Source organism: Dermacentor variabilis, chromosome 8, assembly GCF_050947875.1.
Source record: "Dermacentor variabilis isolate Ectoservices chromosome 8, ASM5094787v1, whole genome shotgun sequence".
NCBI lineage: Eukaryota > Metazoa > Arthropoda > Arachnida > Ixodida > Ixodidae > Dermacentor > Dermacentor variabilis.
In genome coordinates, this window is record NC_134575.1 from 101330185 (window position 1) to 101357617 (window position 27433).

Sequence of the window (27433 nt, forward strand, 5' to 3'; positions counted from 1 at the left end):
CATTTCCGACAAATTTCTCAAGATTCCGTAGCGCCAGGTCGTATCGTACGCCTTCTCCATATCGAGGAATATCGAAAGGAAGAACTGTTTATGTATAAATGCGTCCCGGATATTTCCTTCAATATGTACAAGATGGTCGGTTGTGGAGCGCCCTTCTCGGAAGCCACACTGATAGAGATCAAGCATTTTGTTCTGTTCAAGGAAATGGATCAGTCGCCGATTTATCATTTTTTCAAGTACCTTACACATGCAACTTGTGAGGGCTATCGGGCGGTAGCTTGCCACTGAGGAAGGATCTTTGCCTTGTTTTAAAACAGGGACCACAATGGCTTCTTTCCATGCGGTCGGAAGGTACCCTGCGTCCCAGATAGTGTTGAAAAGTGTAAGTAGTGTAACTTGCGTGTCATTGTGTAAGTTTTTCAGCATTTCATACATGATTCTATCAGATCCTGGTGCTGAGCTCTTGCATACGCTCAAGGCAGCTCTCAATTCGGCAATACTGAAAGGACGGTTGTAAGGCTCATTCTCTCGACTTTTTCTTGTTAATGCCTTACGTTCTTCTATTTGTTTATATCTGAGAAAAGATTGCGAATAATTGTTTGAACTTGATATGCTCTGAAAGTGCTCCGCAAGTGAGTCTGCCTGATCTTGCAGTGTATCGCCCTGTGTATTTACCATAGGGAGTGAATATGTTTGTCGCCCTCTAACTCTATTTACCCTGTTCCAGACTTTGGCCTCGTCTGTAAACGAGTTAATGCTCGATAAATACTTCTGCCAGCTCTCTCTTCTGGCCAGTCGGCGGGTTCTCCTGCCTTGGGATTTTACTTGCTTAAAGTTGACTAGATTCTCTGCAGTGGGAGAAGCGCGTAGCAACCCCCACGCTTTGTTTTGTTTCTTACGAGCTATCCTGCAATCTTCGTTCCACCACGGAACCCGCCGTTTACATGCCAAGCCATTTACTTCTGATATGCATTTAGATGCAATATCTATAATGAAGGCTGTGAGATACTGCACAGCAGCATCAATTCCTAAACAAGACATGTCATTCCATGAGATATTAGTTAAGTTTCGGAACTTCACCCAGTCGGCTGTATCGATCTTCCACCTAGGAGCCTGTGGTAGACATTCTTTTTCTTTATGTGTTTTTAGCAGTATGGGGAAGTGGTCGCTTCCGTAAGGATTCTTGGTAACTTCCCATTCGAGTTCAGACAGTATACAAGGGGAAACTAGGCTGAGGTCAATTGAAGAAAATGTTCTGTTTGCGAGAGAATAATATCTGGGTGTCTTCTTATTCAGCAGACACGCACCGGACGAAAAAAGGAACTGTTCAACGAGGCGACCTCGCGCATCGATACGAGAGTCTCCGCACAGGCTGCTGTGCGCATTGAGATCGCCAAGCACAACATAGGGTTCTGGCAATTGATCTATCAAGGACTGAAATTCATGTTTGTTTAGTTGGTAATGCGGGGGTATGTAAAGCGAGCAAATGGTGACGAGTTTGTTTAGTAGGACAGCTCGAACCGCCACTGCTTCAAGGGGCGTTTGTAGCTGTAAAGGTTGGCACGCTATACTTCTATGAGTGACTATGGCAACACCGCCCGATGATGCGACAGCATCATCGCAATCTTTGCGAAAAGTTAGATACTGTCGAAGAAAGTTTGTGTGTTTGTTTTTTAAATGTGTTTCCTGTAAACACAGCACTTTTGGATTGTGTTGTTGTATAAGTTCCTGCACATCATCAATGTTTCTGAGAAGACCTCTGATGTTCCATTGGATTACTTTTGTATCCATATGTGTACAGAAACAGAAGTAGTGATTATGGAAAATACAGTGATTAAATTGCAAAGCCCTTTCGAGGCCCTGCAACGGGAGTTTTGCTCTTTCTGGAGCGTTCGAGGGAGCCTCGCCGCTCCTTAGGCGCTTGGTGCGCCTCGTGGATAGGTGTTGTGTCCATTGCCTCTTGTGAGGCGCCGGACACGTGCTGTTGCGAGCGAGAAGTTTTCAGAGAGAGTCCCGCCTTGGAGGGCAAGACCCCTGCGCCCACCAGCCCGGAGGTCGATGGGGCTCCCTGAGGAATTTGGCTGCGCCGGCTGTTGCCAGCGCTGGAAGGGGCCGGGGAGGGTGGGGCAGCCTCGGCTGCGCTCACCTTCGGGGTCGGTGGCCCCGTCTGCTGGGTAGACGGAGCAGCGCTAGCTGCAACCGCCGCGGGGGCAGATGGCGTAACTGCCGACTCACGGCTTGTGGGTCGGACAGCCGCCGGAGGCCGTTGTGACGCTGCCCCCTGACGCGCCACTTCGGCAAAGCTGGTCTTAGGAAGGTATGCAACCCGCCTGCGTGCCTCTTTGAATATGTTTTCTTTTACTTTGATTGTTACTATTTCTTTTTCTTTCTTCCAAGACGGGCAGGACCGCGAGTATGCGGCATGCTCGCCATCACAATTTACACAGTGGAAAGAATTCTCACAAGCTTCAGAGGAGTGTTCATGCGCGCTGCATTTCGCACAAGTTTGGCGGCCTCGGCAGCTCTGCGAACTGTGGCCAAAACGCTGGCATTTGAAACATCTGAGTGGATTTGGCACGTACGGCCTAACACAGAGCTTGATGTACCCGGCCTCAATTGACTCGGGCAAGATACTTGATCCAAAAGTAATTATTAGGTGCTTCGTCTGAATCTCTTTACCATCCCGCCTCATCTTAATTCTTTTGACATTGATCACATTTTGTTCGCTGAAGCCCTCCAGGAGTTTTGCTTCAGTCAGCTCAAGCAAATCACCATCTGACACAACACCACGGGTGGTGTTCATTGTACGGTGTGGGCTTACTGTTATAGGGGTCTCCCTGGATGACACTAGTTGCGGTAGTTTCTGATACTGTTTTACGTCGCGGAGCTCCAAGAGGAGGTCGCCGCTTGCCATCCTCGACACTTTGTAACCTGGACCAAAAACATCAGTCAGGGATTTTGAAACAAGGAATGGCGAGATGTTTCGGACTACTTTGTTTGGCTTTTCAGAATGAATAACGTGAAAGCGGGGAAAATTCTGGGTTTGGCGTCCAAAAAGCTTGAAGACATCTTCGGTGCGCCCTCGTTACTGAGGACGATCAGCAAGGGAGGGGAAAGAAGTTTCCATGAAAAAATGTATATTTTCGGCAACAGCACCGACCGCCCACCACGGAGCACAACGAGGGGATGCGGCAGAGCTTGCATACAGGTCTGCACGACGCCAGTCGTACGCCGTCACTATAACCGAATATGGTGTTCCCAAGGTTGGATAGCCACACAGGGTTAACCCTTGCCGCCAGGAGAAAGGAAGTAAAAAGAAGAGAGAAGGAGACAGGAAAGGTCAAAAAGTGAGAGATAAAGACGAAGATTGAAGGAGGGAAAGACAGGAAAAGGCGACTGCCGATTTTCCCCGGGTGGGTCAGTCCGGGGGTGCTGTCTATGTGAAGCAGAGGCCAAAGGGGTGTGTTGCCTCCGCCAGGGGGCCTTAAAGGTCCAAACACCCAGCATCAGCTCAACCCCCAGGATCCCCCATTCCCCAGACATGGCTAAGCCGCGCTCGGCTACACGCGGGAGGGTCCAACCCTCGTGTGCTCGGGTACGTGGTGTCGCAACACACCAAATGCCTGCTTGCGCAGACGCCCCTGCGGGGGTGCTGTGGGATGTCGTGACTCAAAGCTGTCCTGGAAAAGATTCCTGACAGTTCACATGTGGTTTCTGCGTCCCTTAATGGATCAGCATATCAATAAAACAAAGTATATTTTGTTTGTAGTATCCTTAACCGCATTAAAGAATTTTGCTTTAATTTTGTTCAGCCTAAACAAAAGGTCGACTGACATTCTGCATTGGATCTCTATTGCCGTTCCTACACAAATACACCGCTTTAAGCATAAATGAGAGACTCAAGGATGTAACATTATCACAGAACAACGTCAGGCCTACAAGAACGTCAAGTCATGAGGGCTCTGGATTAAACTCTGCCATCTTAGTTGCTTCAATGTGATCAGTAATGCATTATTTCTGCATTTTGCTCCAATCAGTATGCAGACAAGGCTCGCAAACCTGCTAATTTGTCCTCAGCAGCAGAATGTCACACGCACTTTAGCAAGTGATATCAAGCTACTCAGACTTGGCTTTTCACAACGCTCACACAGGCAAGCAAATGTAAGAGAAGTGCCGGTCACTGCCCACCTGAGGTGGAGGTTAACTGCTCCAGAGTCTCTGTAGTCTGTATGCTCCTAGACTCGCTCCATGCTTTGAAGCAGCCCCCGACAGACTTGTCAGCCAGAGGCAAGCTGTACAGCATGCCAACCTCGACCTGACCGACGACCTTGGAAGGGGTGTGGCATTCCATTTTGGCAGGGACGCTATCAGCTAGGCTCGTCGCATTTGTGAAGCCTGCAGAAAATATTTGGGGTGATTACAGTCCTGTTACGGTATCGAAAAAAGGTAAATGCAACAACAGAATAAATGAAGGGCCACTTTACAATGCACAGCCATGGAATACAATATAACCCTTCCGGTTCAGTATTCCTAAAAGGCTTCAGGTGGTAAACCACATTGATTACTCTAAAGCAAAGCAACCTCTTTTCTGTGAAAAGATTATGACAGTTGAACATATGTCAGTCACTTTTTCCTATGATATATTCTAAAGCTATCAGTGTAGTCCAAATAATGAAAGACTGCAAGATCCTAAGGTCATCGTGATCGGCCTGTTTAATGTCCACTCTAAGATCCCCATGTCTTGTGCCAGCTGATACCATTATGTGCTTGGAAAATTTCTATTTCATCACACTACCTAGTTGTCTGTTGTCCACAATGACACGTCAGTTCTGCTGGTACCCATTCTGTAACCCTGATAGACCATCGGTTACGTACCCTACACATTACAGTGCTTGCCAAAATGTTTCTTTAATAAAACAGCATTGTTTAGGAATTTCATCCAGTTAGGGGTAGCTGTGTGTGTGTGCATTCATGCAAGCAAGAATGTATGTATGTGTGTGTGCGTGTGTGTGTGTGTCCGCACCTAGCCTCTTTCCTGCCAACTCTGGCCACTGGGTAGTCTATGGCCAAATGGGTAGAGCACCTGACTGCTGTGCTGAGGGAACTGTAACTGCTGAGGGAGCATGTAACATTGTCTATGTGCTGCTCTTCAACAAACTTTTTTGATGTCAAGCTGGTTCACTGGGTATGTGCCACTCTTCAATGGCCCTGGGCGGCATCTGCCACTTATCTCCAATTACCCTTGTCTTGTAATCTACTTTTACCCTGTCTATGACTAGGTTGGCTAGCCTGTTTCCTCTTAACTAACCATATCTTTATCTCTTCAAATTGAGAACAATCCTGGACCTCCCTAACCTACACTCACAGCCATTTGCCCTACCTAACACCTAAAAAACCTAAAACAAAAACCCAACCTAACCTAAAACCTAACACCTAAAAAGGTATTGCTGATGATGCCCTCAATTTACTCCTTTATAAGTGTACTTCGGTTAATGATATCACGAAATGCAAGCGTTTTGAGCAAGTGAAAAGTCGCATCAGTCATTTGCACGGCTTCCTAATACGGCTGCACCATCCTCTTGTGATGACCGACAGGACTCTCCTTCGCCGGCAGCATCCTTCAAAGCAGCTGACAAAGACTGTGCAGAGGAAGTTGAAAGCCATGTGTCCTGCAGATCGTTACCCACCTGTAATTCATACATGCACTTCTATGGTTCGCACTGTTCAGGCTATTGTGTGTCAAGAACTCGCTAGTGTCGGCTTGCAGTCAGTATGTACCATGGCCAGTTCCAAGCTATCCGCATGTCCTTCGCTCGTGCATACACAAAATCAGTGGATGCTTCGAGGCTCTCGCAACATGACAGGGTGGCGAACACTGTTTGACGAACCTATTTGCTTCACTTGTCGCCATGTTGGGCACATTGCCCGATACTGTCCCAACTGTTGGTCATCGATGCCGTTCTTGAACAGGCCTCTTCCAGATAGCGGTTTTTGCTATCTCCAGCCGCAAGTTGAGATGAACCTGCACGACACTTGACGGCACAACCACGCTGTGCAGTCGATCACCGTCGCCGAGCAGTCACCAGTCCCGTTTGCCTGAAAGTCGATGCCCGTCCAGGTCACCCGAGCCCTGGCACCTGTGGGCATGATTCTGACCTGGGCATATACCTTCGAAAAACTAAAGGATTGAGCTCCCGGAGGTGGATGCTGCATTGTCAACCTCACCGCCAAAGCCTCTCACCCTGCCGACCAGACACAATATGGTCAATGTAGAAGTCGATGGTTTATTTGTTCCAGTGCTTCTTGATACTGGAGCCCATATCTCGGTGACGAGCAACCACCTTCGTAGCCATCTGAAGTCCTTACACCTGCCGCATCTCATGCTATCCGGGTAGATGACGGAGCAACGCCCATTATCCTTGGTATGTCCAGCGCCCAAGTAACTGTTGCTGGTTTCAACACTTCTGTTTAATTTGCTGTTCTTGAACAGCGTTCCCGTGACTTGATCTTCAGCCTCGACTATTTCTCGGACTATTCAGCACTGATTGACTGCAGTGCTGGCCTCCTCCTACTCAAGCGGCCTATTCAGTGGTATCCTCTAAAATCAGCTAAGTCTTGTTTTTGTTCTGTAGACTTCGTATGGTTGCCATCCCCAGCTCCCATGTATATGCCTTTGACATGCTTCCCATCTGTTCCAGGCAACGACTAAAGGCAGACTCCTAATTTCAATGTTCTCCGGCTAAGCAGAGTTGTCATTCCTTATACCATTGTGACTATTGCCAATAACTGCATATTTCTTCCCGTTTCAAATTTTGGTTAAGGTACACAAGTTGTCCAAAAGGCATGTCACTCGGCAACGCTTCTCCCATCGACAATATGGCTATCTTTGGTCCGCACTTGTCTTCATTCACCTGCTGTCAAATAGGTTCCGCAACGTCGTATCCTGGCATATCTTCAAAGATGATTGCTGAAGACCTGCTTACCAAACAGGCTACAGGTCCTTGTCCCATGCTGATGTCTTATTGTGATGTCAGACTTGCAGGATCGCCCGCTGGGACAGACTTCCGTTGTAACTTATAAGAATGACACTGGTGATACTAGTCCAATCTGCAGGAGACCTTATCGCGTGTCTCACAAAGAATGAAACATTATCCATGCTGAAGTAGACAAGAAACTAAAGAAAAGTGCAACTGAGCCGTCTTTGTGTCCTTGGGCATTGCTGGTTATCCTGATCAAAAAGAAGAATGGCAGCTGGCGATCTGCTGTCAACTACTGTCAACTGAACCAGATCATGAAAAAGGATATACACCCTCTGTCCTGTGGACTGATGATGCCCTCAACTGCGTTCACAGATGGAAATACTTCTCTTCGCCTCCAATCTGGTTTTTGCAGATTTCCGTTGATGAACTTGACCATGAGAAGACTGCTTTCACTGTATTGAGAAAAAACCAGCCAAAAAAAGATGCACACAGGAAACATACAAGAGGACAGGAAAGAGACTGGTTTTTCTTAACTGAATGCACTAACTATCCCAACCTGTTTTACAATACTGCTTTTGTTACACCGGACGTGATTTACATTTTAAGGTTATGCCTTTGTAATGACCTTTGTAATGCCTCAGCAACTTTTGAAAGAATGATGGACTCTATCCTTCAGGGCTATAAGTGGTCCAACTGTTTGTTATCTGGACAATGTCCATCGTATATTCCTCTACATTTCAACAGCCATCTCAGTCGCTTGGCCGCTATTCTTGAAGTTGTTAGGGAGGCTGGCCTTTAACTTAGCTCTTCCAAGTGCCATTTTGGACACTGCAAAGTTCTTGGCCACCTTGTCACTGCTGCCAGTATACATTCTGATCCTGATAAGATTGATGTTGTCAAGAACTTTCCTGTGCCCCTGCTCAGCAAAAGATTTCTGCAGCTTCGTGGGCTTCTGCTCCTATTTTCGTCAGTTTGCTAAACATTTTGTGGATATCACTCATCCACTGACTGACCTTCTCAAGAAAGACACTACATTCTTTTGGGGCTGTGAACAAGCCGATGCCTTTTTGCTGATGAGTGCTTGCACGCTGTTATTGAGCATGAGTTGCATTATGCTGTAGCACCTTCTGTATCTGTGTCCCCAAAAGCCACTGGGCGCTGACCTCACACGGTTACATATACAGCTGAGAATAAACATTGCGCGCTCTTTTGAGTGCCTTCAGATCTTCCTGTGCTTCTTAGAAGTGGTTATGCGGCGAGGTACATCAGAAAGTAAAGAAAAAGAACATAGTTGTCGGACCCTTTGGTTGCATGAAATGTTTTCTGGCATTCTTGCGTGCTTACATACAAAGCAAGCCTGCGCCAAAGCACTTCTATGCTAGCCGGCACTCACTTTATCTTTAAGCGCGAGCAGCGAGTGATCTATCGAAAGCCCAGTGTAAAAAGCAGGCACACGCCAATATGTGCTTGGAAATGCAAGCACAAGCACGTAGCGAGCCACGCCAATTTAATCCAGAGGAAAGAGAAGGAGTGATGAGTGAAAGCGCACGAAAGCACGTAGCAAGCCACTTCAAGCCAATCCGGAAGACAGACGAGAAGAGGAAGCGCGGCGCTGCCAACTTATGATACTAAGCTCAGCGGTACCTGTCAGGGTGTCTTGCAGTCACATGTTCCCTCACACATGGTGCTTCGTGTACTATGCCTGCTGCCATGCTCTGTTTTCCCCCACCTAACCTGTACCACTTGCTCATTAGTAAATGTAGTTTAGCTGCCCACTCAAATTTTTATACGGAGATTAATGTGAAAAACAAAATTTCCCTGTACCGACCTAGACATACACATGTAGTTGGCACGTCAAGCCTGAAGCTGTACGATGCAAATCAGCGGTCAGGCTTGGCGATTCTGCTTTCCAACTAATCTAGTTAAAAGCACCACATTTGCATAACCAGTGTTTTTTCTGGCAGCATATTCATAACATGTGTAATAAAGACGAGCTCCTGTACATAATCAACGATATGACAAACATATTGCATGCTGCTCAAGATCATAAGGTGGCCAAATGCTACTCCTTTGTTAGTAAGCTAACCACCTCTCATTACTTTAATGCATAAGCACTCTTTGGCGAGTACCCTAGCAAAATCTGTCTGTCATGCGAAGAGTGTAATGCCTTGTCTCTGCAGAAAAATGCGTAGTTTGTGCAGTTAACGCATTTAATCATTTTAATTGTGTAAATGTAGATGATTGCTAGCTTTATGAGTGTGATGTGTGGTGCGTGACATGGTGCGGTGATCAGGACGGTCAGGAGCAGACGACAATGAATGCACGCGCGGCGAGGCGGATTCCATGCTGGAAGAAGGAAAGCAACGACGCCGAAGAGCGTCCGGCACAAGAATGCGCGGCGCATGAAAAACAAAAAGAAGAAAAGCAACCAATTAGGAAAGACCACGGGGAGTCAGGCAGCCAATCGGAAAATGCCAAATCGGCCAGATCAGAAGAAAAAGCGTGGTGCGCTGGCAGAACGAGAGGACACGCAAGGAGACGCAGGGGAGTCCCAGGAAGCGACGGCAGGAGGAGGTCAACCAACGGAGCGGGCGTTGAAGACGGGCCGTCGGGTTCCGGACCCGAGCCACCAGGACTTCACCCAACCGGGGCCTCCTGCCAACCTGTTCCTGTGCGTCGCCCATCTACCTGAGAGGGCCGCCAGCTCCTCAAGGCCGGTGAGCTTCTGCGCCCATGGGCAGCATGAGACCAGTCGGGCTACGGGCCCGAGTTCTACGCCAGCTGCCCGGCCAGAACGCCGCCCCCGTCTGTCGTGCCGCCTGCTGCCCGAGGCCGGCGTTCGAGCTTCTGTGCCCGTGGGCAGGACAAGAGCAGTCGGGCTACGGGCCCGTGCTCTGCACCCAGCTGCCCGGCCAGAACGCCGCCGCCGCCTGCTCGTGCCACCAAGCCGCCTGGTTTACTTCTCCCGACCAGGGCTGGCCAGCTCCAGTGGCCCGGTCAACCAACGTACACCACGACCTTTGGCGAAACCGGCGCCACTCCTTTCACCAGCTTGTCGCAGCGTCACAGCTTCGAGACTGTTATGTATACCTGCCGTCGTGGCAAGCCCGGACTCGCGCACTGCTTAGCTCCATACTAGCCCAAATGTGTGTCTTGATGTGTATTTGAGTGTTTCTTTTATGTTTGCTATTTTCTTCTATTTATTTTTTAGCCTTCTTTAGTTCCATTAAACGTTTGTGTGTGTGTTCGAAACGAACGGCTTTGTCCTCAATTGGGTTCTCGGAGGCTCCGCCTAAGAGAACCAACAGAACCATTGAGTACACGAACCTTTGCCCCCATAAGTGGGTCATCACAAATTGGCGTCCGCGACAGGACGAAGCCGTTCGTTTGGATTTTCCTTTCTTTAAAGGCTAGGAACTATGGCGGCTAGCACACGAGACTTGTTAGCCTTAGCCGAGCGCATGGGGCTACAAGGTGCGGAGTTAAGGGCATGGTTGAACGAGCAGGAAGCGCAGGCGCGAGAAGAGCGGGCAGCGGAGCGAGAAGAGCGGGCAGCGGAGCGCGAAGCCAAGAAGCAGGAGCTTGTACTAGAGGAAAAGAATTTACAGTTACGACTTAAAGTCGCGGAAGCTGAGGGCGCATATCTGGGTAAGAAACAGCCAGAAATTAGTTTGTTTGACTTAGCCACCGTGGCCCAGCGATTGGGTTTGCATGGGGCAGACTTGAATAGGTGGGTTCAAGACAGATGGGTAATAATATGCAAAAAGGCTCAGAAAAAGCACGACAGGCGAGTGGCAGAACAGGCATCTGAGAGGGAACGCCTGGAGGAAAAGCTTCGCAGGGTGCGCATTCACATCAAGGCACTCGCGGACGCTTGCTCCGAAGGGACGAGGTCCCTTGTTGAGGATGCAGCACAGCAGTGCAGCGGCGACCCGAGGGTTCCCTCCGACATGACGTCAGGCCTTGGCGACCAAAAAGTGTCTCAAGGAGAGACACCTTGTAATGATGCCATTGTAGGCAAAGATACTGAGGTATGGTCACAAGACAAGGAGCATATTGCTTCCGCACCTCAACTAGTGCCGCGTGAGCACAGCGCAGGCGATGACTGGTTCGTGCAGGGTTCAGAGCTGCCGTGCATGGGCCTGGTCGAGGAAGTTAGAACCTAGCACCTCCTACAGGCTAAAGATAGAACGTCGGAGGGTTCACATCATGGTCAAGATGAACCTGAAAATATCAGGGCTCCTGAGGAACCGTGTTTGGTTTCCACAAAAAGTATTGAGGGGTCTTTACTGCGTCCCTCGAATCAGACAAAAACTATTTGTGACACTATGGGCACTTGGGAGGGCTCAGGCCTGGGTACCCAATCAACACATGGCTTTGAGGAGTCAAAACTCCCGTTATGTTCTTATGCACTCGTGTGTGGTTCGGCCATTGACACTGATGCTGCAACCACTCATTACACCGTTGACTACCTTAGAACGCAGGCAGTGACTTGGTCGACACCATGCAGAGACATTATTGCCTGGAGCGGTATATTCGCAGACTGGCCAGTGTTCTCTGATCGAGAAGATAGATGTCTAGTCCGCTTGATGTGGGAAAGGGTCACCTAAAGAAGCCGATGCTGCGCTTATGGCTCTTCACGGACTTTCGACCTCGGACTTGGTGACTTCAACTTGATGGTTTATAGAGTGTGTCATGATAGCCTGTGATGCTACAGTTTCTTTCTTTTCAGTTGTGGTTTCTTTGAATTGTGTTTTCATTTGTGTGCTCAATGAACTGTGCCATGGAACCATACAGTGCGTTCTTGTGAACGGACCATGACTGTAGTGTTCCGAGCATGTGTGAACTATGTCGCGCACTGAGCGGCAGTTTTTCTTCTGAAAAACTTGTTAAAAAAAGGGGCTTATGTGATGTGTGGTGCGCGACATGGTGCGGTGATCGGGACGGTCAGGAGCAGACGACAATGAGTGCACGCGCGCCGAGGCGGATTCCATGCTGGAAGAAGGAAAACAATGACGCTGAAGAGCGTCCGGCACGAGAATGCGCGGCGCATGAAAAACAAAAAGAAGAAAAGCAACCAATTAGGAACGACCACGGGGAGTCAGGCAGCCAATCGGAAAATGCCAAATCGGCCAGATCAGAAGAAAAAGCGTGGTGCGCTGGCAGAACGAGAGGACACGCAAGGAGACGCAGGGGAGACGCCAGGGTAGTCCCAGGAAGCGACGGCAGGAGGAGGTCAACCACCAGAGTGGGCGTTGAAGACGGGCCGTCAGGTTCCGGACCCGAGCCACCAGGACTTCACCCAACCGGGGCCTCCTGCCAACCTGTTCCTGTGCGTCGCCCGTCTACCTGAGCGGGCCACCAGCTCCTCAAGGCCGGTGAGCTTCTGTGCCCATGGGCAGCACGAGACCAGTCGGGCTACGGGCCCGAGTTCTACGCCAGCTGCCCGGCCAGAACGCCGCCCCCGTCTGTCGTGCCGCCTGCTGCCCGAGGCCGGCGTTCGAGCTTCTGTGCCTGTGGGCAGGACAAGAGCAGTCGGGCTATGGGCCCGAGCTCTACACCCAGCTGCCCGGCCAGAACACCGCCGCCGCCTGCTCGTGCCACCAAGCCGCCTGGTTTACTTCTCCCGACCAGGGCTGGCCAGCTCTGGTCGCCCGGTCAACCAACGTACACCACGACCTTTGGTGAGACCGGCGCCACTCCTTTCACCAGCTTGTCGCAGCGTCGCAGCTTCGGGACTGTTATGTATACCTGCCGTCGTGGCAAGCCCGGACTCGCGCACTGCTTAGCTCCATACTAGCCCAAATGTGTGTCTTGATGTGTATTTGAGTGTTTCTTTTATGCTTGCTATTTTCTTCTATTTATTTTTTAGCCTTCTTTAGTTCCATTAAACGTTTGTGTGTGTGTTCGAAACGAACGGCTTTGTCCTCAAATGGGTTCTCGGAGGCTCCGCCTAAGAGAACCAACAGAACCATTGAGTACACGAACCTTTGCCACCATAAGTGGGTCATCACAATGAGCAACAAGGAACAACGGAAGAAAAGAACTGTTCCGAGAGAAAACCCATATGATCAGATTTAAGCATATCCATAGGGATACATAGTGCTCCATAGAAGATGCCTGGAGAAACCTATTTAGGGGTGGGCCAACATGAAATTTGGGCGTGGGCAAACAAATTTAGGGTTATACGCTTACGCACACTATAGTATGCATACTTAGACAACTTCAGTGGAGTTTCTGCAAACTTAATGCTACAACCTAAACACCTATCTGGAAACTGAAATTAATGTGCCTCATCTGTTCTGCGTCTAATAAACCTAATTTGTACATGCAATTTTTACATGTCACTCATACATATAAAAAGATGAATGTTCAATGTGATCGACAGGAAGTGGCAACAACCAATTCAACAACTGAACATTCAATGTTCAAAGGATTTTCTTTTCTATGAACAAAATTGGCAACGAACATTGTGACGGGTTTCATTTGCTTGCGCAACCCCTTTTCAAAGTAATTTTTTAGTTATATTCTGGTGGTTCAAATGCACGTGCTTTGTAAACAGTCATCTTAATTTTTTTTTTTAATCAAGTGCATGTGCTTGATCATATAAAGCTTCATTAGATATGTCAACAGTTAAAGATCATCACATCCAAATGCAGACACTCACAGATGGTTTCTCCAGTCTGACTGGGGTTTTCCAGAATAAATCACAAGAAACTAGACTGTCAAATGTGTATCGAATTAATGTTTAACTCTCTACAGGTTCAATAATGGTGAATATCCCACGATGGTTTTAAATGACCGCATATCTTGGTAAAGAGGCTTGTGAGGGTCGAGAATCACATAAATTTGAAGCCACAGGCATTTTTCTTCATTTTGCCCATGCATATTTCTGTACAGTAGACTCGCGATAATTCAAACTCTGATAATTCGTACTTTCGGTTAATTCAAACAAAAATCAAATTTTTGGTTGGTTCGCCATGTTTTCAATGTATTTTAAGGCCACTTAATTCAAACACCGCAATTCGGTTAATTCGTACTTTTTGCTTGTCCATACCGGAAAATTATCGGCTATCGTTGCCACCACTGGTGAAAAATCTGACTTCTTATATCACCACAACAGCGGAAAATGTTAAAATAAGCGCACTATGGCCTAAAAAAATTAATGAAAGCGAACAAGAGCTTAACAAACCAACGTTCGAAACAAAAGCCTCCCGAAGGGCACATTGTTGCTCAACTTTCCGTGGCTTGCTAGCATGCTTACTAGCCAGTTCAAAGCAGGAAGTTCGAAATTAAAACACATAACCCTCAAAACTTGTGGAAATGACGACTGTCCACCTGCATTTGTCAAAACGCTCAAAACTGACGTAAAACCTGACGTAAAAACAAAGAGCACTAGAAAAGGAAAAAAAAAGGTGCGAAAGTGACGCGAGTAGCATCGGCCGATTCCGAATCACGTGACCGCTCGCGCTTTTCTTTCCCTGGTCGGTCGCCCGCTTTGGTAGCATCATGTCTCCGCGGGGGAAGTACCGAACCCTTTCTGTGAAAGAAAAATTGGCAGCCATAGAAGAAGTTGAGGCTGGAGCGAAGAAGACTTCTGTGGCATTGAAGTATGGAATCACAAAAAGTACGCTGACAACGATTGTGAAAGCGAAAGACAAGCTGCGAAACAACGCAGGCCATTTCGCTCCCGACAGAAAAAGGCTTAAGGAGGCGGCGCATCCGGAGCTTGAGAAGGCAGTTTTTCTTTGGCTGAAGCGCGCTCGGAGCTGCAGTCTACCAGTAAGTGGACCAATCCTGCGAGAGAAGGCCGAACAACTGTCTTTGCGCTTTGGAATTGAAGACTTCAAGTGTAGTGATGGATGGGTGTCGCGATTCAAGGAGCGACATGGCCTCACTTTCAAAACAGTAAGTGGAGAAGCGGCAGCGGTCGATGAGGCGGTTACTACCGACTGGCAGCAGACGCGTCTTCAGAGCCTACTGCTTGAATGCTCCCCGGCTGACATTTATAATGCTGACGAAATGGGGCTGTTCTTCAAGTGCCTTCCTCAGCAAACATTGTGTCGCAAGGGGGAACGTTGCATCGGCGGAAAGCTGAGCAAGGAGGGGCTCACAGTCATGGTTTGTGCCAATACGGATGGTAGTCACAAGCCCGAACTTTTCGTTGTTGGCAAATCGAAGCGTCCGAGATGCTTTAAAGGCGTCCGAACTCTTCCCGTTTCTTATGCAGCAAATACACGTGCATGGATGACGCAATCTTTGTTTGAGGATTGGCTGCGGAAACTTGACGTGCGGTTTAAGCGCGATAAAAGAAAAGTGCTGATGATAGTGGATAATTGTCCTGCTCACGGTGATGTGGAGGGGCTGGAGGCAATTCGTCTTGAATTCCTCCCTCCAAACACAACAGCTGTCCTCCAGCCTCTGGATCAGGGGGTAATCAAATGTCTGAAGATAAACTACAGAAAGCTACTCCTTAAGAGGATGCTAATATGCATGGATAATTCCATGTCGTACAGCGTAACACTGCTGTCGTCTGTGGGAATGCTAGCTGACGCATGGAGTGCAGTAACATCGGCAACGATACGGAACTGCTTCCAGCATGCCTTCCGCATACCAGGCCACACCAGTGATACCTTGCCTGACTGCGCTCGAAATGAAGGTGAAGACTGCCTCCAAATGGAGAGCGATGAAGCAAGGCTAGTGCTTTCTGCACTCCAAGCACACAACATAGCTGCTGACCTCAGTGAATTTGCGGCTGCCGATGATAACCTCTGTGTGTGCAGGGAAGACACCCTGGACGACTTGGTGGCTGAGGTGCTGCTAGCACAGTACAGCAGCGAAAGTGAAGAGGAATCAGAAGAGCGATCCTCTGTGACAGCAGCACAGGCCTTCACTACCTTGCCGAGGTCCGCAAATTTCTGACTGTAGAAGAAAATTCTCAAGAACTGGCTGCTCTTAATGGAATAGAGAACTTTGTTCTTAATGCACATGTAAAGAAAAAACAATCAACAATTCATGATTTCTTCAAACGGTCTAGTCAGCCATAGATTTCCATTAAACTTGTTCTGGATCCTTCACCTCTGCTCTGTTTTTACTGTGTAATTAAAGAGTGAAATGTTTAAAATATGATTTAAGTGGATAATTAATTGTAATGTGCACTGTAATCTTGCTCAGAGTCATATATGCGAGAACTTCCGATAATTCAAACTTCCTGATAATTCAAACAAAATCCTGGGGTCCCTTCGAGTTTGAATTAACGAGAGTCTACTGTATTTGCTTGAACGGAGCGGCTGTGAACGGAGGCTTGGTCGAACAAAGTTGCCTCTGCAGCCAAAGGTGACATTTACAAGCTTTTGTTTATGCTGTGCACCACACTGTCTGTAGTGCACATATGACTTTATATGTCACTATCTTACTTTGGCTTGATATGTTATGCACACCTGTCCGTGCTTAATTTTCTCTAAGGACAATTTCAGTTATGGTTTTGAGGGTAGTATAGCCGCTCAAAATAACATTTTGTGGATTTTGTTGCAGCTTTTCATGCAGCTAATCAGGTGCACTACTCTTCATGGAGAACAGTTGCCATAAGTGAAGAGATTCCACCTACGAGTTGCCTCCTTAACACAATTCCCATATCGCTGCTATGTGGTGTCGTCTTCAATAAGTTCAAGCTTTCAGAGTACAAAAGGCAAAACCACGGTCATGAGCTTGATGATGAGTCAGTAGAGCATATTTTGCAAGCAAGCACTACAAAATTCAAAGCACAATTGCTTTAAAACCTACATAAAGCGCATCTCTACAAGCTTCCGCTGGAGTGCCTGCTAACACTTGAGCTCTGTCTCTTGATCAGCTTCGCTTTGGCATCACATTTCTTGCCTTCGAGTTGTGTTCGTGAAGACCAAGAATAATTAAGCCATCCATTGCGCCATAAACCAGCGTCCACTTTTTACAAGAGGAATCAATGTAGATTTGTTCTCAAGAATGAAAATATGGATTCTCGTACTCAACACAATGTTCACACACATCGGGCTTGTCTGTGAAATATTCTTTCAGCGCAGCACGTGTTTCCATGTACTGACCCTTTTCGCAGAGCACTTTGTTCTAGATAAATAACAATGATGATGATGATTGGGGTTTATTGGCGCCAAGGCTATAATAGGAAACTGCCATTGCTGAATAATGATTATTGAGAAGTGGATGAAACACTGCAGTATAGAGGCCTAAAAAATATTCTTTGGAAAGTGCATAATTCTTAATAAAACTAGATATTGATACATGATATATGCTGTGGAAAAGGACGTACTATGAAGAAGTGATATGCTAAAATATGTCGCTACAAGTAGCACTACTGCCTGTCCAAGGCCCTTAAGCACAGTCGCCTGGAGGAATTGTGCCACACACATTGCTACTCTCACAGCATGAGCCTCTCGTGAGAGCATGTGCTACGAATATCATGGGCTTATAATGCGCAGTAAATTGACATCTTTTAAAAAATTTAAAACTTGGTTCTGCTCTAAGAAACATTACCGGATGAAGGTGAATGTGGCATCGGTATGCTATAGGATAGTGTTTTTTTTTGTTCAGCTTCTGCTTCCCGTCACTCCACTAAGAAGCCAGCCAGCCTCTCACTGCACCTATCACGGAGGAGAGGTTCACAACCAGTCAGCAGGCAAGAATGAGTACCGTATGTGTATCCTATTCTCAGTCGACAGAACATGACATCAGTTTCTCGCGTTTTTTGTTACTGAAGGCCAATTTCGTATGTGCGGCTTAATTAGAGAAATGAGATGGCACTTACGGCAGCAAGCCACATGTGGCCTCAGCGACAGCGCACGAATACAAAGTCATCACCGTTTCTACCTTTCTTCTGTGGAATCAGCTGTCAGAAATGCAACTGAGTTTTTGCAAATGCACTACGCTCCAATCGTGTTGGATTGAAGACGTGTGCAATAGTTGGCTGCAAAAATAGCAACGGGCATATTAAGGAATGGAGTAAATCTGTGTGGCCAATTTGGTGGACCGCTGCTGCAACTGTCGGTACGTGTTACTGGCCCTTTAAAATCTATGGCTTTCCTCGAGGATACAGGTATTTGCTCGTCCATCACTGCTGTATCTCCAACCTTCAAAGAAAGGTCCTCAGTCCTGGATTGTAGGCAAAAGTGAGTACCACTTGTTCAAAAATGATAAAGGAGGTAGTGCCGCTTCCTGTCATAGCAAGTTTCACATGCAGTATCTACACACATCTACCCTAACTGGCATGGAACCTTACGCCCACTCTATCGCCAACATGTCAATAAGTGAATGGGTGCACACTTCAATATATGTGAACTACATACAATAAATGACAGACTACACCAACAGCACACAAATGGTCAAAGTTGAATGTTTTGTGACAGTCCACAAGAGTAACTAGCGATATCTTTGCTACAAGGTATTTAAATGTACAAAACGGCTACATTTCACGCGGTGTGCGCAGCAATAATAAATATACTGCAATTGAGCACACCCACGAGCAATGAGGCAGAAAATAATCAGATAGTGACCACACCGACAGACTTTGCCGAATCAGAAATGTGACATGCCGCTACTTCAAAATATTTTCCAAATAAAGTACGATGAGCGAAACACACTAACACTAACCGTTATTCAATTAATGAGCGGAAAGTTTGAACAGAATGGAATACATATTTAGCCCCACTTTTAGAAGAAGCACCATATACGCTGCTCGCGCCGTTTGGACAGCTTAATCAGCTCCGAAAGCTCTTTTTCACGTTCTCTCTGTGGCCAAAGCTACGTGCCGTTCACCCACTCGCCGCCTACGACGTCGCCCGAAACAGAGATTTGTTAAGCCACACTGGCATCATACGCATCCATTGTAAACGCACTGGCAACGGAGGCAGTTGAGGCAAGCAATGGACGCGTCACCACGTGATTAAACATGGCAGCGCCCACGGGATCAAAGTGAAAACGGTGACTGTCACTCTCTGCCGTCGTCCCGCTGCGAATAAACATATTGAGCACCAGCATCACGTTGCATCTGGCCGCTGAAGCAGCCTTGGAAACTTCTTCCTATTGTGAGACGTCTACGCACATCTGCGCTAAACTTTTCTGCGGCAAAAAAAAACGCCGCACATCACACGACACCAACAGCATGACCCCAGTAGCGACAGACAAAGGAGCACCACCGGTATGTATACAGACGAGGAAGCAGAAGCGATACCAGAAGCGACAGAAGTGACGTGAGACGCGATTGCAGCACAGGTAGTTCGCGTGATCACCACTTCGGCAGTGCACTCTTTGGCGAGTGACACCGTCACTCCAGTCGCGACGTTTAGATTTCTCAGAAGTCCACTTACCGAGTGAAGCTCTCGTTAGTGCACTTAACTTGAGCGCTTGGCAGAGGTATTGCTTTATGGTTGTTCCTACAATTAAGTGTCAGCAGACGAACAGGTAATCGTCAGAAACTCCGAGTACTCTCGCCTTTGTTCCCGATGCGTTGCGGTAGCACCGGCACTTGGGAAACGGGGACTATTGAACTTGATAATGGAACAGAAAGCGGGGTGCCTGACGATGGTCTGAGGTATCCTTCGAAAGCAGTTATTTATTTTATGAAAGTACTGTGGCATTGTGACCAGAGTCACTCTCCTGCTGCTGCCGTCTGCCCTAGAGTGTACTAGAAAACGGTTGAGTGAGCCCAACAAATGGGGCGGCGCATGCTTACCAGTCGGGCGCGCGACGACGAAAAATACTGTGGCGGCGCTGCGATCGACGTGGGTTGGGCTGCGTCATAGCAACGCCTCCTATAATATACTATGCCTGGAACGTGAGCCGCAAACGCGCTGCCCTTCCCTCGCCTGTACTCTACTCCTTTTGGTACGGTGGCGAGCGCCTCTTGCGGCCAGCCCTTGTAAACACGCCGGTGGCGCGGCTACCAGGAGCGACGTCGGCAGCCAAGCGGCTGGCGCGTCGTGAGCTTTCGGCGGCGGCGCCTGTGGTTGTCATGGGGACCGGTACGGTGGCGCGCGCCGTCCTGCGGCGTATGGTCGCAAAACTCGGCAGAGAGCTCCCTATGGAAAAGAGAGCGACGTTCCAGGCATATAGTTATAGGAGGCGTTGGTCATAGTCGCGCCGTCGGAAACTGCTGGTGATATTTCTGGGTAGGGTCATTCGTACTACTGTGAACTCTGGTATATGCGTTAAGACTGCTCAAACGGTCTTTATAATTGCATATGGAATGTATTTATCCCTTATAAATAGGCGCCTTTCTTTCCCTTCTTTATTTCGTTTTATTATTTTTTTAATGCCGCTCGGCAATTGCAAGTGCACAGCGGCCGCAGTGTCGGCTTTCATCCTACTACGTTATTGTACGGTTTCTTTTCGAGAACAAATATTTTTCTTGTTCTTCAAGCAGCATGTATCTCTCGTGTGTACTTTTGCGCATATATTTTTCTATCAGCGAGTCTTGCGAAACGCAGACGGAAGAACATATGTAAACTTCCTGCTTGCTGCTTCGAACAAGTAAAACATATGTGCCCCATTCGGCGCCCTGTACTAAGATTTACGAGAAATATTTTTATAAAATAAAGAAAAGCAACTGCACTGCAACATTCCATTCACGTTTCCGGCTTCCTCGCGTAACAGAATGCAGAGTAATCGGTACGGATTCTTTTATTGCGGTCGGACCTCGAGGGTGCCGAAAACAGTTTTATGTTTGGCCCGTAAGCCGTGTGAAATTTTTACACAGTCTGTGCTTAAAGGGCCCCTGAAACGGTTCGGACAAATTTTGTAGACGCGTAGGATACAGCTTAAGTGGAACATTCGCACCACAATTTAAGTGAAGCGTTACGTATTAATGGAGCTACAAGCGATTAGAAGCTACCCTCCTCCCTAGCCATGCTTTTCCTCCTCAACTCGCTCGCCGAGCGAGTGGGGCTAAGCTCCGCCTTCACTGGTTCAGCGTCACGATGCGACGTCACATCGTCCACTTCCGGTTGTTTTGGAGCCGCCCCCGCCCGCGCGAGACCGCTCCGCAAGCCGCTTGGCCGTCGACCCCAAGCGAGAGCTATCGAAGCAGCGTGCGTTGCGAGCATTCTGTCGTAGCGCCGAACGTGTCTTGTATTCCGGTAACCACAGGCAAGCTGGTCATTTCGGCAAATGACTGCAGGCATAAACTCAAGCTGATGAAGGAAGTTTAGCGTAGACGTACGTGAGCGGCCTGATCGGTCTGCGCGGTCGATACACTTGTTGGTGCAGCGCTTAACCAGCCAAACAAAGCGCTAATATTGCTCTAACCAAGTGTAAAACATTTTAAACATTTATAAAAACAACGTGTTACACTCCTGCGAAAAATACACACCAGCAGCAAAGAAGAATACACTTCGTTGCTGCTACTGTGTATGGTTGAGCTCTGTGCCACCAGGTGGCTGCACCGTGCAGACCATTCGCATTTGCCCTTCCGCTCATCTCATGGCTCATCCCGTTACGGCAAAGTCAAGCGGCCAGACTCTGTCCCCTTGCGCTTGCGTTTTCCCTAATACCGGACTCGGGAAACGCTATTGCGTTAGTAATCTTCCGGTGTAAAGTGACGGCCACAAACGCGCAAATCCTGGCGCCGATCGGATAGCGGCAGTCCGATGCGCAGCAGCCAGTTCGCTCGTACGCTGCCTTGCAGAGGGACACGATGTCGCAGCTTGACATATTGCCAGTCGCTACGTTTGCAGTCCACAAGGCAACAAAGTCGAATCATAGTGCTCGCGAAAAGACTGAGACCGACTCTGACCGCGGCGCTCTCTTTAAAATGGAGTACGTTGTAACACAAGCAGACGACACATGCTGTGTGCCGGAAGTGCTTAAGTGTACTGAAAAATTATTCTTGTGCATTCTCTTTATGTTACTTTCTTTTGATAAAAACAAATTAACTAACATTCAAACTATTACGAAGATCATTTGTTTACCATAAAGTTGGAAAAATTATCGATCACGCGCCCTTGTCAGCCAATCGGATAGCTCGCCCCACTGACGTCGTGTCGGTGATTTCGGTCATATGGGTAGGGGCGGCTTAAAATTCCGCCGAGCAGTGCGCTGCGATCGGCAGCGATGTGCATATTTAAAACCTTATAATAAATTACACGCTTTACGCGGAGCACTTATATGTGTCAATTAATGATCAGAAGGACCTACTCTAACGACTCAATACGTTTGTAGAAAATCGTCAAAAGCGTTTCAGGGTCCCTTTAACAACAACAAAAAAGAAATAGAAAAGCGACGCGGTAATTTTAGTGGCGATATAGTGGATATGACATTGCGCTGCTAAGCTCGAGCTCATGGGTTCAAACCAAATCGCGGAATTCGATGGGAACGAAATGGAAAAACACTCGTCTACTTAAAGAGCCCCAGGCGGCGAGAACAGGGTGCCTCATAATCGTATCGCTAGACGAAAAACGCCAGAATTTGCTTAAATAAAGAAAAAGGTAACTGCGTCTTCCGGCTTTTTGCTAGGGGTATAAATGAAAGAAATTATTCTCGAGCCTGATTTCTGAGGAACACATGTTACGCTTACCTATATTTCATAATTACATGTAATGCCGTTCCCAACTGTACGTCCGCTAAACGAGGCAGCTTCTGTATTATAAACGGCTCCTTTCAGTTACCGAGTGCGCTATCATTGCAAACGACGTTCGGGTGGTACGTAGAGCGAGCAGACCATAACCAGCCTGTCGAACAGTATCGCCCTAACTGTTACTGCCTCTAAATTACCCCGCAGGGGCGTCTGCGTCAGCAGGCGTTTGGTGTGTTGCGACACCACGTACCGGAGCACACGAGGGTTGGACCCTCCCGCGTGTCGCCGTGCGCGGCTTAGCCGTGTCTGGGGAAAGGGGGATCCTGGGGGCTGAGCTGATGCTGGGTGTTTGGACCTTTAAGGCCCCCCGGAGGAGGTAACACCCCCCTTTGGTCTCTGCTTCACATAGACGGCACCCCCGGGCTGACCCACCTGGGGGGAATCGGTAGTTGCCTTTTCCTGTCTCTCTCCCTCCAGCCTTCGTCTTTCTCTTACTTTTAATCTTTCCTGTCTTCTCCTAGCTTCCGCTTACTTCCACTTTTTCCAGGCAGCAAGGGTTAACCTTCTGTGAATAGCCAACCTAGGTTATCTTATATTTGGTTATAGTGATAATGCACAGCTGGCGTTTGCGGGGCCTGTTTTTTACAGTCCGTGCAGCGTCCCCTTGTAGGGCTCCACGGTGGGTGGCTGGCGTTATTGCCGAAAATTAAATTCTTCTATGGCAAACTCCTTCCCACCCCTCCCTGATCGCCCTCAGAAAAGAGGGCGCACCGAAGATGTATTTAAGTTCTTTGGTCGTGAAAGACCCAACTTCCCACGATTTCAAGTCATTCACTCGGAAAAATCAGATACACAAGTACGCACAATCTCCCGATTTCTAGTTTCAAAGTCTTTAACTGAGGCTCTTGGTCCAAGTTACAAGGCAACAAGGATGGCAAGTGGAGATATCCTCTTGGAGGTCCAGGATCTGAAACAGTTCGAAAAGTTACCCAGTCTCGCGTAATTTGGGAACGTTCAAGTGACAGTGACACCGCACCGCACTATGAACGCTACGCGTGGCGTTGTCTCAGACGATGATTTGCTTCAGATGACAGTGGTAGAGCTCTTGGAGGGCTTTAGTGAGCAGAATGTTGTCAATGTGAAAAGAATAAAGATGAGGCGGAATGGTAAAGAAACTGCGACCAAACACATAATACTCACTTTCAATTCAAGTGTACTGCCCGAGTCAATCGAGGTCGGGTACATCAAGCTCCATGTTAGCCCATATGTGCCAAATCCACTCCGATGTTTCAAATGCCAGCGCTTCGGCCACAGCTCGCAGAGCTGCCGAGGAGGCCAAACTTGTGCAAAATGCAGTGGCCAAGAACACACCTCTGAAGCTTGTGAGAAGAGGCACGCAGGCGGGTTTCATACCTGCCCAAGAAAATTTTTGCCTATGTGACGCGTCAGGGGGCAGCGACACAACGGCCTCCGGCGGCTGTCCGACCCACAAGCAGTAAGTCGGCAGTTATGCCATCTCCGCCGCGGCGGTTGCAGCTAGCGCTGCTCCGTCAACCCAGCAGAAGGGACCATCGACCCCGAAGGTGGGCGCAGCCGAGGCTGCCCCAACCTCCGAGGCCCCTTCCAGCGCTGGCAAAAGCCGGCGCAGCCAAACCCCTGAGGGAGCCCCATCGACCTCCGGGCTGGTGGGCGTAGGGGTCTTGCCCTCCAAGGCGGGACTCTCTCTGGTAACTTCTCGCTCGTAAGAGCACGTGTCCGGCGCCTCACAAGAGGCTGTGGACAGTATACAGCTATCTTCAAGGCGCACCAAGCGCCTAAGGAGCGGCGAGGCTCCCTCGAACGCTTCAGAAAGGGCAAAACCCCCGTTACATGGCCTCGAAAGAGCTCTGTAATCTAAGGCATCAATTCTGTTTCCGTACACAGCACCAATTTACTTCAAATATGGATACACAAATTATTCAATGGAATGTCAGAGGTCTTCTTAGAAGCCTTGATGATGTGGAAGAACTTATCCACAAACACAATCCAAAAGTGCTGTGTTTACAGGAAACACACTTAAAATCGAAACACATAAACTTTCTCCTACAGTATGAATTACGTTCCGCAAAGATCGCGATGATGCTGTCGCATCATCGGGCGGCGTTGCCATTGTTATTCACAAAAGTATAGCGTGTCAACGTTTGCAGCTACAAACGTCCCTAGAAGCAGTGGCGGTTCGAGTTGTTCTACTAAACAAACTCATCACCATTTGCTCGCTTTACATACCCCCGCATTACCAATTAAACAAACATGAATTTCAGTCCATTATAGATCGATTGGCAGAACCTTATGTTGTTCTTGGCGATTTTAATGCACACAGCAGCTTGTGGGGAGACTCTCGTATCGATGCGCTAGGTCGTCTCGTTGAACAGTTCCTTTTTTCATCCGGTGCGTGTCTTCTGAATAAAAAGGAACCCACATATTACTGTCTTGCAAACAGAACCTTTTCTTCAATTGATCTTAGCCTTGTTTCCCCGTCTGTAGTGCCTGAACTCGAACGGAAAGTTATTAGCAATCCTCACGGAAGCGACCACTTTCCCATACTGCTAAGAACACCTAAAGAAAATGAATATCTACCACAGGCTCCTAAGTGGAAGATTGATACAGCCGACTGGGAGAAATTCTGAACTCTCACTAGTATCTCATCGGATGACATGTCCTCGTTAGGAATTAATGCTGCTGTTTAGTATTTTACAGTCTTCATAATATATGCCGCATCTAAATGCATATAAGAAGTAAATGGCTTGGCATGCAAATGGCGTGTCCTGTGGTGGAACGACGATTGCAAGATCGCTCGTAAAAAACAGAACAAAGCGTGGCGGTTGCTACGCGCCTCTCCCACTGCGGAGAATCTTATTAACTTTAAGAAAGTAAAGTCCCAAGGCAGGAGAACGCGCCGACAGGCCAGAAGGGAGAGTTGTCAGAAGTTTTTATCGGGCATCAACTCCTATACAGATGAAGCCAAAGTCTGGAACAAGATTAAGGCTAACAAAGGCTGTGTCTGCTGTGACCGGGGCACAGCAGACGAAAGGTGCCCGAAATGTCTATGTTCACCCATTACGTCACGCCCGCTATAACCCATGATGTCACATCCGCTCATTTCCATGGCGTCTGTCTTACGGAGGCGGCTGCGCTGCGAAACGGTCCGTATTCCGTGCGCACTTAGAGCGTGAGTAATTCATCTTTCCGCGCTATATGCGTGTATTAAAGAATTGGGGCTGTGAGCTGTTTGATGCGTTACCATTAGGTACCTTGTGCGCATATTTTGCCTCCTGGCCGCGTCAAATTGCAGCTGGCATGTGGAATAGCCCGTGGCATCTTATATGGAGCTGCTCATGTGAGTGGTATTGCCTCCGTCAGGATCGTCAGTGCGTGCACAGAACCATTCAGTAGTCTGGTTCAGGGGAGGATGCGCGAACGAATGAGGACGTAAGAAAACACTGGCATGACGAGCTGTTCCGTCAGATCGCGTTACATCCCGCTTTTTTTCTAAGACCATCTCGCTCGAGCGAGAGGATCTTAGAAAAGCACTACTACTGCTTTTTTACAGCTTTGCTGCGGCTCATTTAATCATCACCTGCATTTTTTTAATAATACAGATGGCATTGCTGCGGGGAAGAGCGCCTCTTGAAGTTTCCAAACAAGAGCCAATGCCGCCGTGCCTGCTGCATACACGCTTACCTTTCCTAACACCGTTAAGACGCGGCGCTAGCTCTGCTACTGCGTGATACAGGGTCACTGTGATAAGAAAATCAAAAAGAACAAACGAATTTAATGCAGAAAATGTCAAACGTTGCCAAGCGTGATAAACGGACCTGCCTCGCTAGATGAGTTGAAGAAATCGTCGTCCTGAAGTCAGCTTCACCGCAGTAGACTAGTGTTACGCGGTGAAGCATGTCAGAACTGAAGAGTGACCGTTTTCACCGACATATATAATATGTGTTCCTTAATGATGTACGCGTGCACCTGCCGTCTCCTGTTACATTACGCGCGCCGAGGCGCCTAAGTGTACTGGCCGTCCTTCAGCGCTATTTCAGACGTGGCTGTGATGCTTTGAACCGTTGGTTTGTCGACCTCGTAAGCCAGTTATTGTTTACACGGCCATTTTTTTCTGAACAGTTTCTTCCATAATAGCTACGTAATTTCGTAGTTTCCTGTTCAACTGCTTTGGTCATATGCGAGTCAAGGTGTTCTCTTTAGCCGAGCGCAGTTTTCGAAAGCGAAACGACGCTTTTGCATCAGCATATAGTGCCGTCGCCCCTATTTACAACACAGTCAATCAATGTCATTTGGTATGTCACTGGGAAACCGCCGAACGGAGGGAACTCACTCGCATGCGGGGAACTGCATAACTAGCCACGGGATTAGCGTGCCTCTTGGGAAGATGCTCTGCATCAAAGGCCAGGTATCCTTGCTATGATTCACCGCAACACATTTTGTATGACTAACCGCTTAACATATTTGTATTGCGGTGAAGCTAACCTTACGGAACCGAATTTCGCAACGCTTTTTAGACTCTTGCATCTCTAGCAGCCACTACCAAACGCTTGTCGGTACGTCTCTTGGCAAAGGTCCAGGTAAATCTCCCCTGTTTGGAGTGGGGGGGACTCACGTATGTGAAAACTGCCAAGGAAAGCAGTTGCCCTGATGAAGGCACGCTCCCCTGTCGAAACATTTGCACCAGCCTGTTCGACCACCGTTATCACCGCAACATATTTGTGTTTGTCGGTGAAGCATGCCGACATTGGGAAAGATTTACGTGAATCTGGAATGTATGGTTTCTGTCAGCGACGAACCTAATGTTCTACGCTCAACAAAGCAGATTTTCGTGGCAGGATGCATGATGTCTTGAGAA

General features: G+C 48.0%; 1 protein-coding gene across 3 annotated transcripts in view; it reads right to left on the bottom strand.

Moving 5' to 3' along the window:
• LOC142590471 (uncharacterized) overlaps positions 1-19692 on the bottom strand; it is a 216368-nt gene extending 196676 nt beyond the window's left edge. Inside the window, exons 1-2 of one of the 3 annotated variants that reach the window (XM_075702616.1) lie at positions 19337-19692; positions 4189-4395 (exon numbers count right to left, since the gene is read on the bottom strand). In XM_075702616.1, the coding sequence (XP_075558731.1) occupies positions 4189-4351 (163 nt within the window). In that variant the 5' untranslated portion in view covers positions 4352-4395; positions 19337-19692. The remainder of the gene's footprint in view (positions 1-4188; positions 4396-19336) is intronic. The other 2 variants (XM_075702618.1, XM_075702617.1) reach the window with 2 other exon arrangements.
• Positions 19693-27433: the final 7741 nt, after the last annotated feature.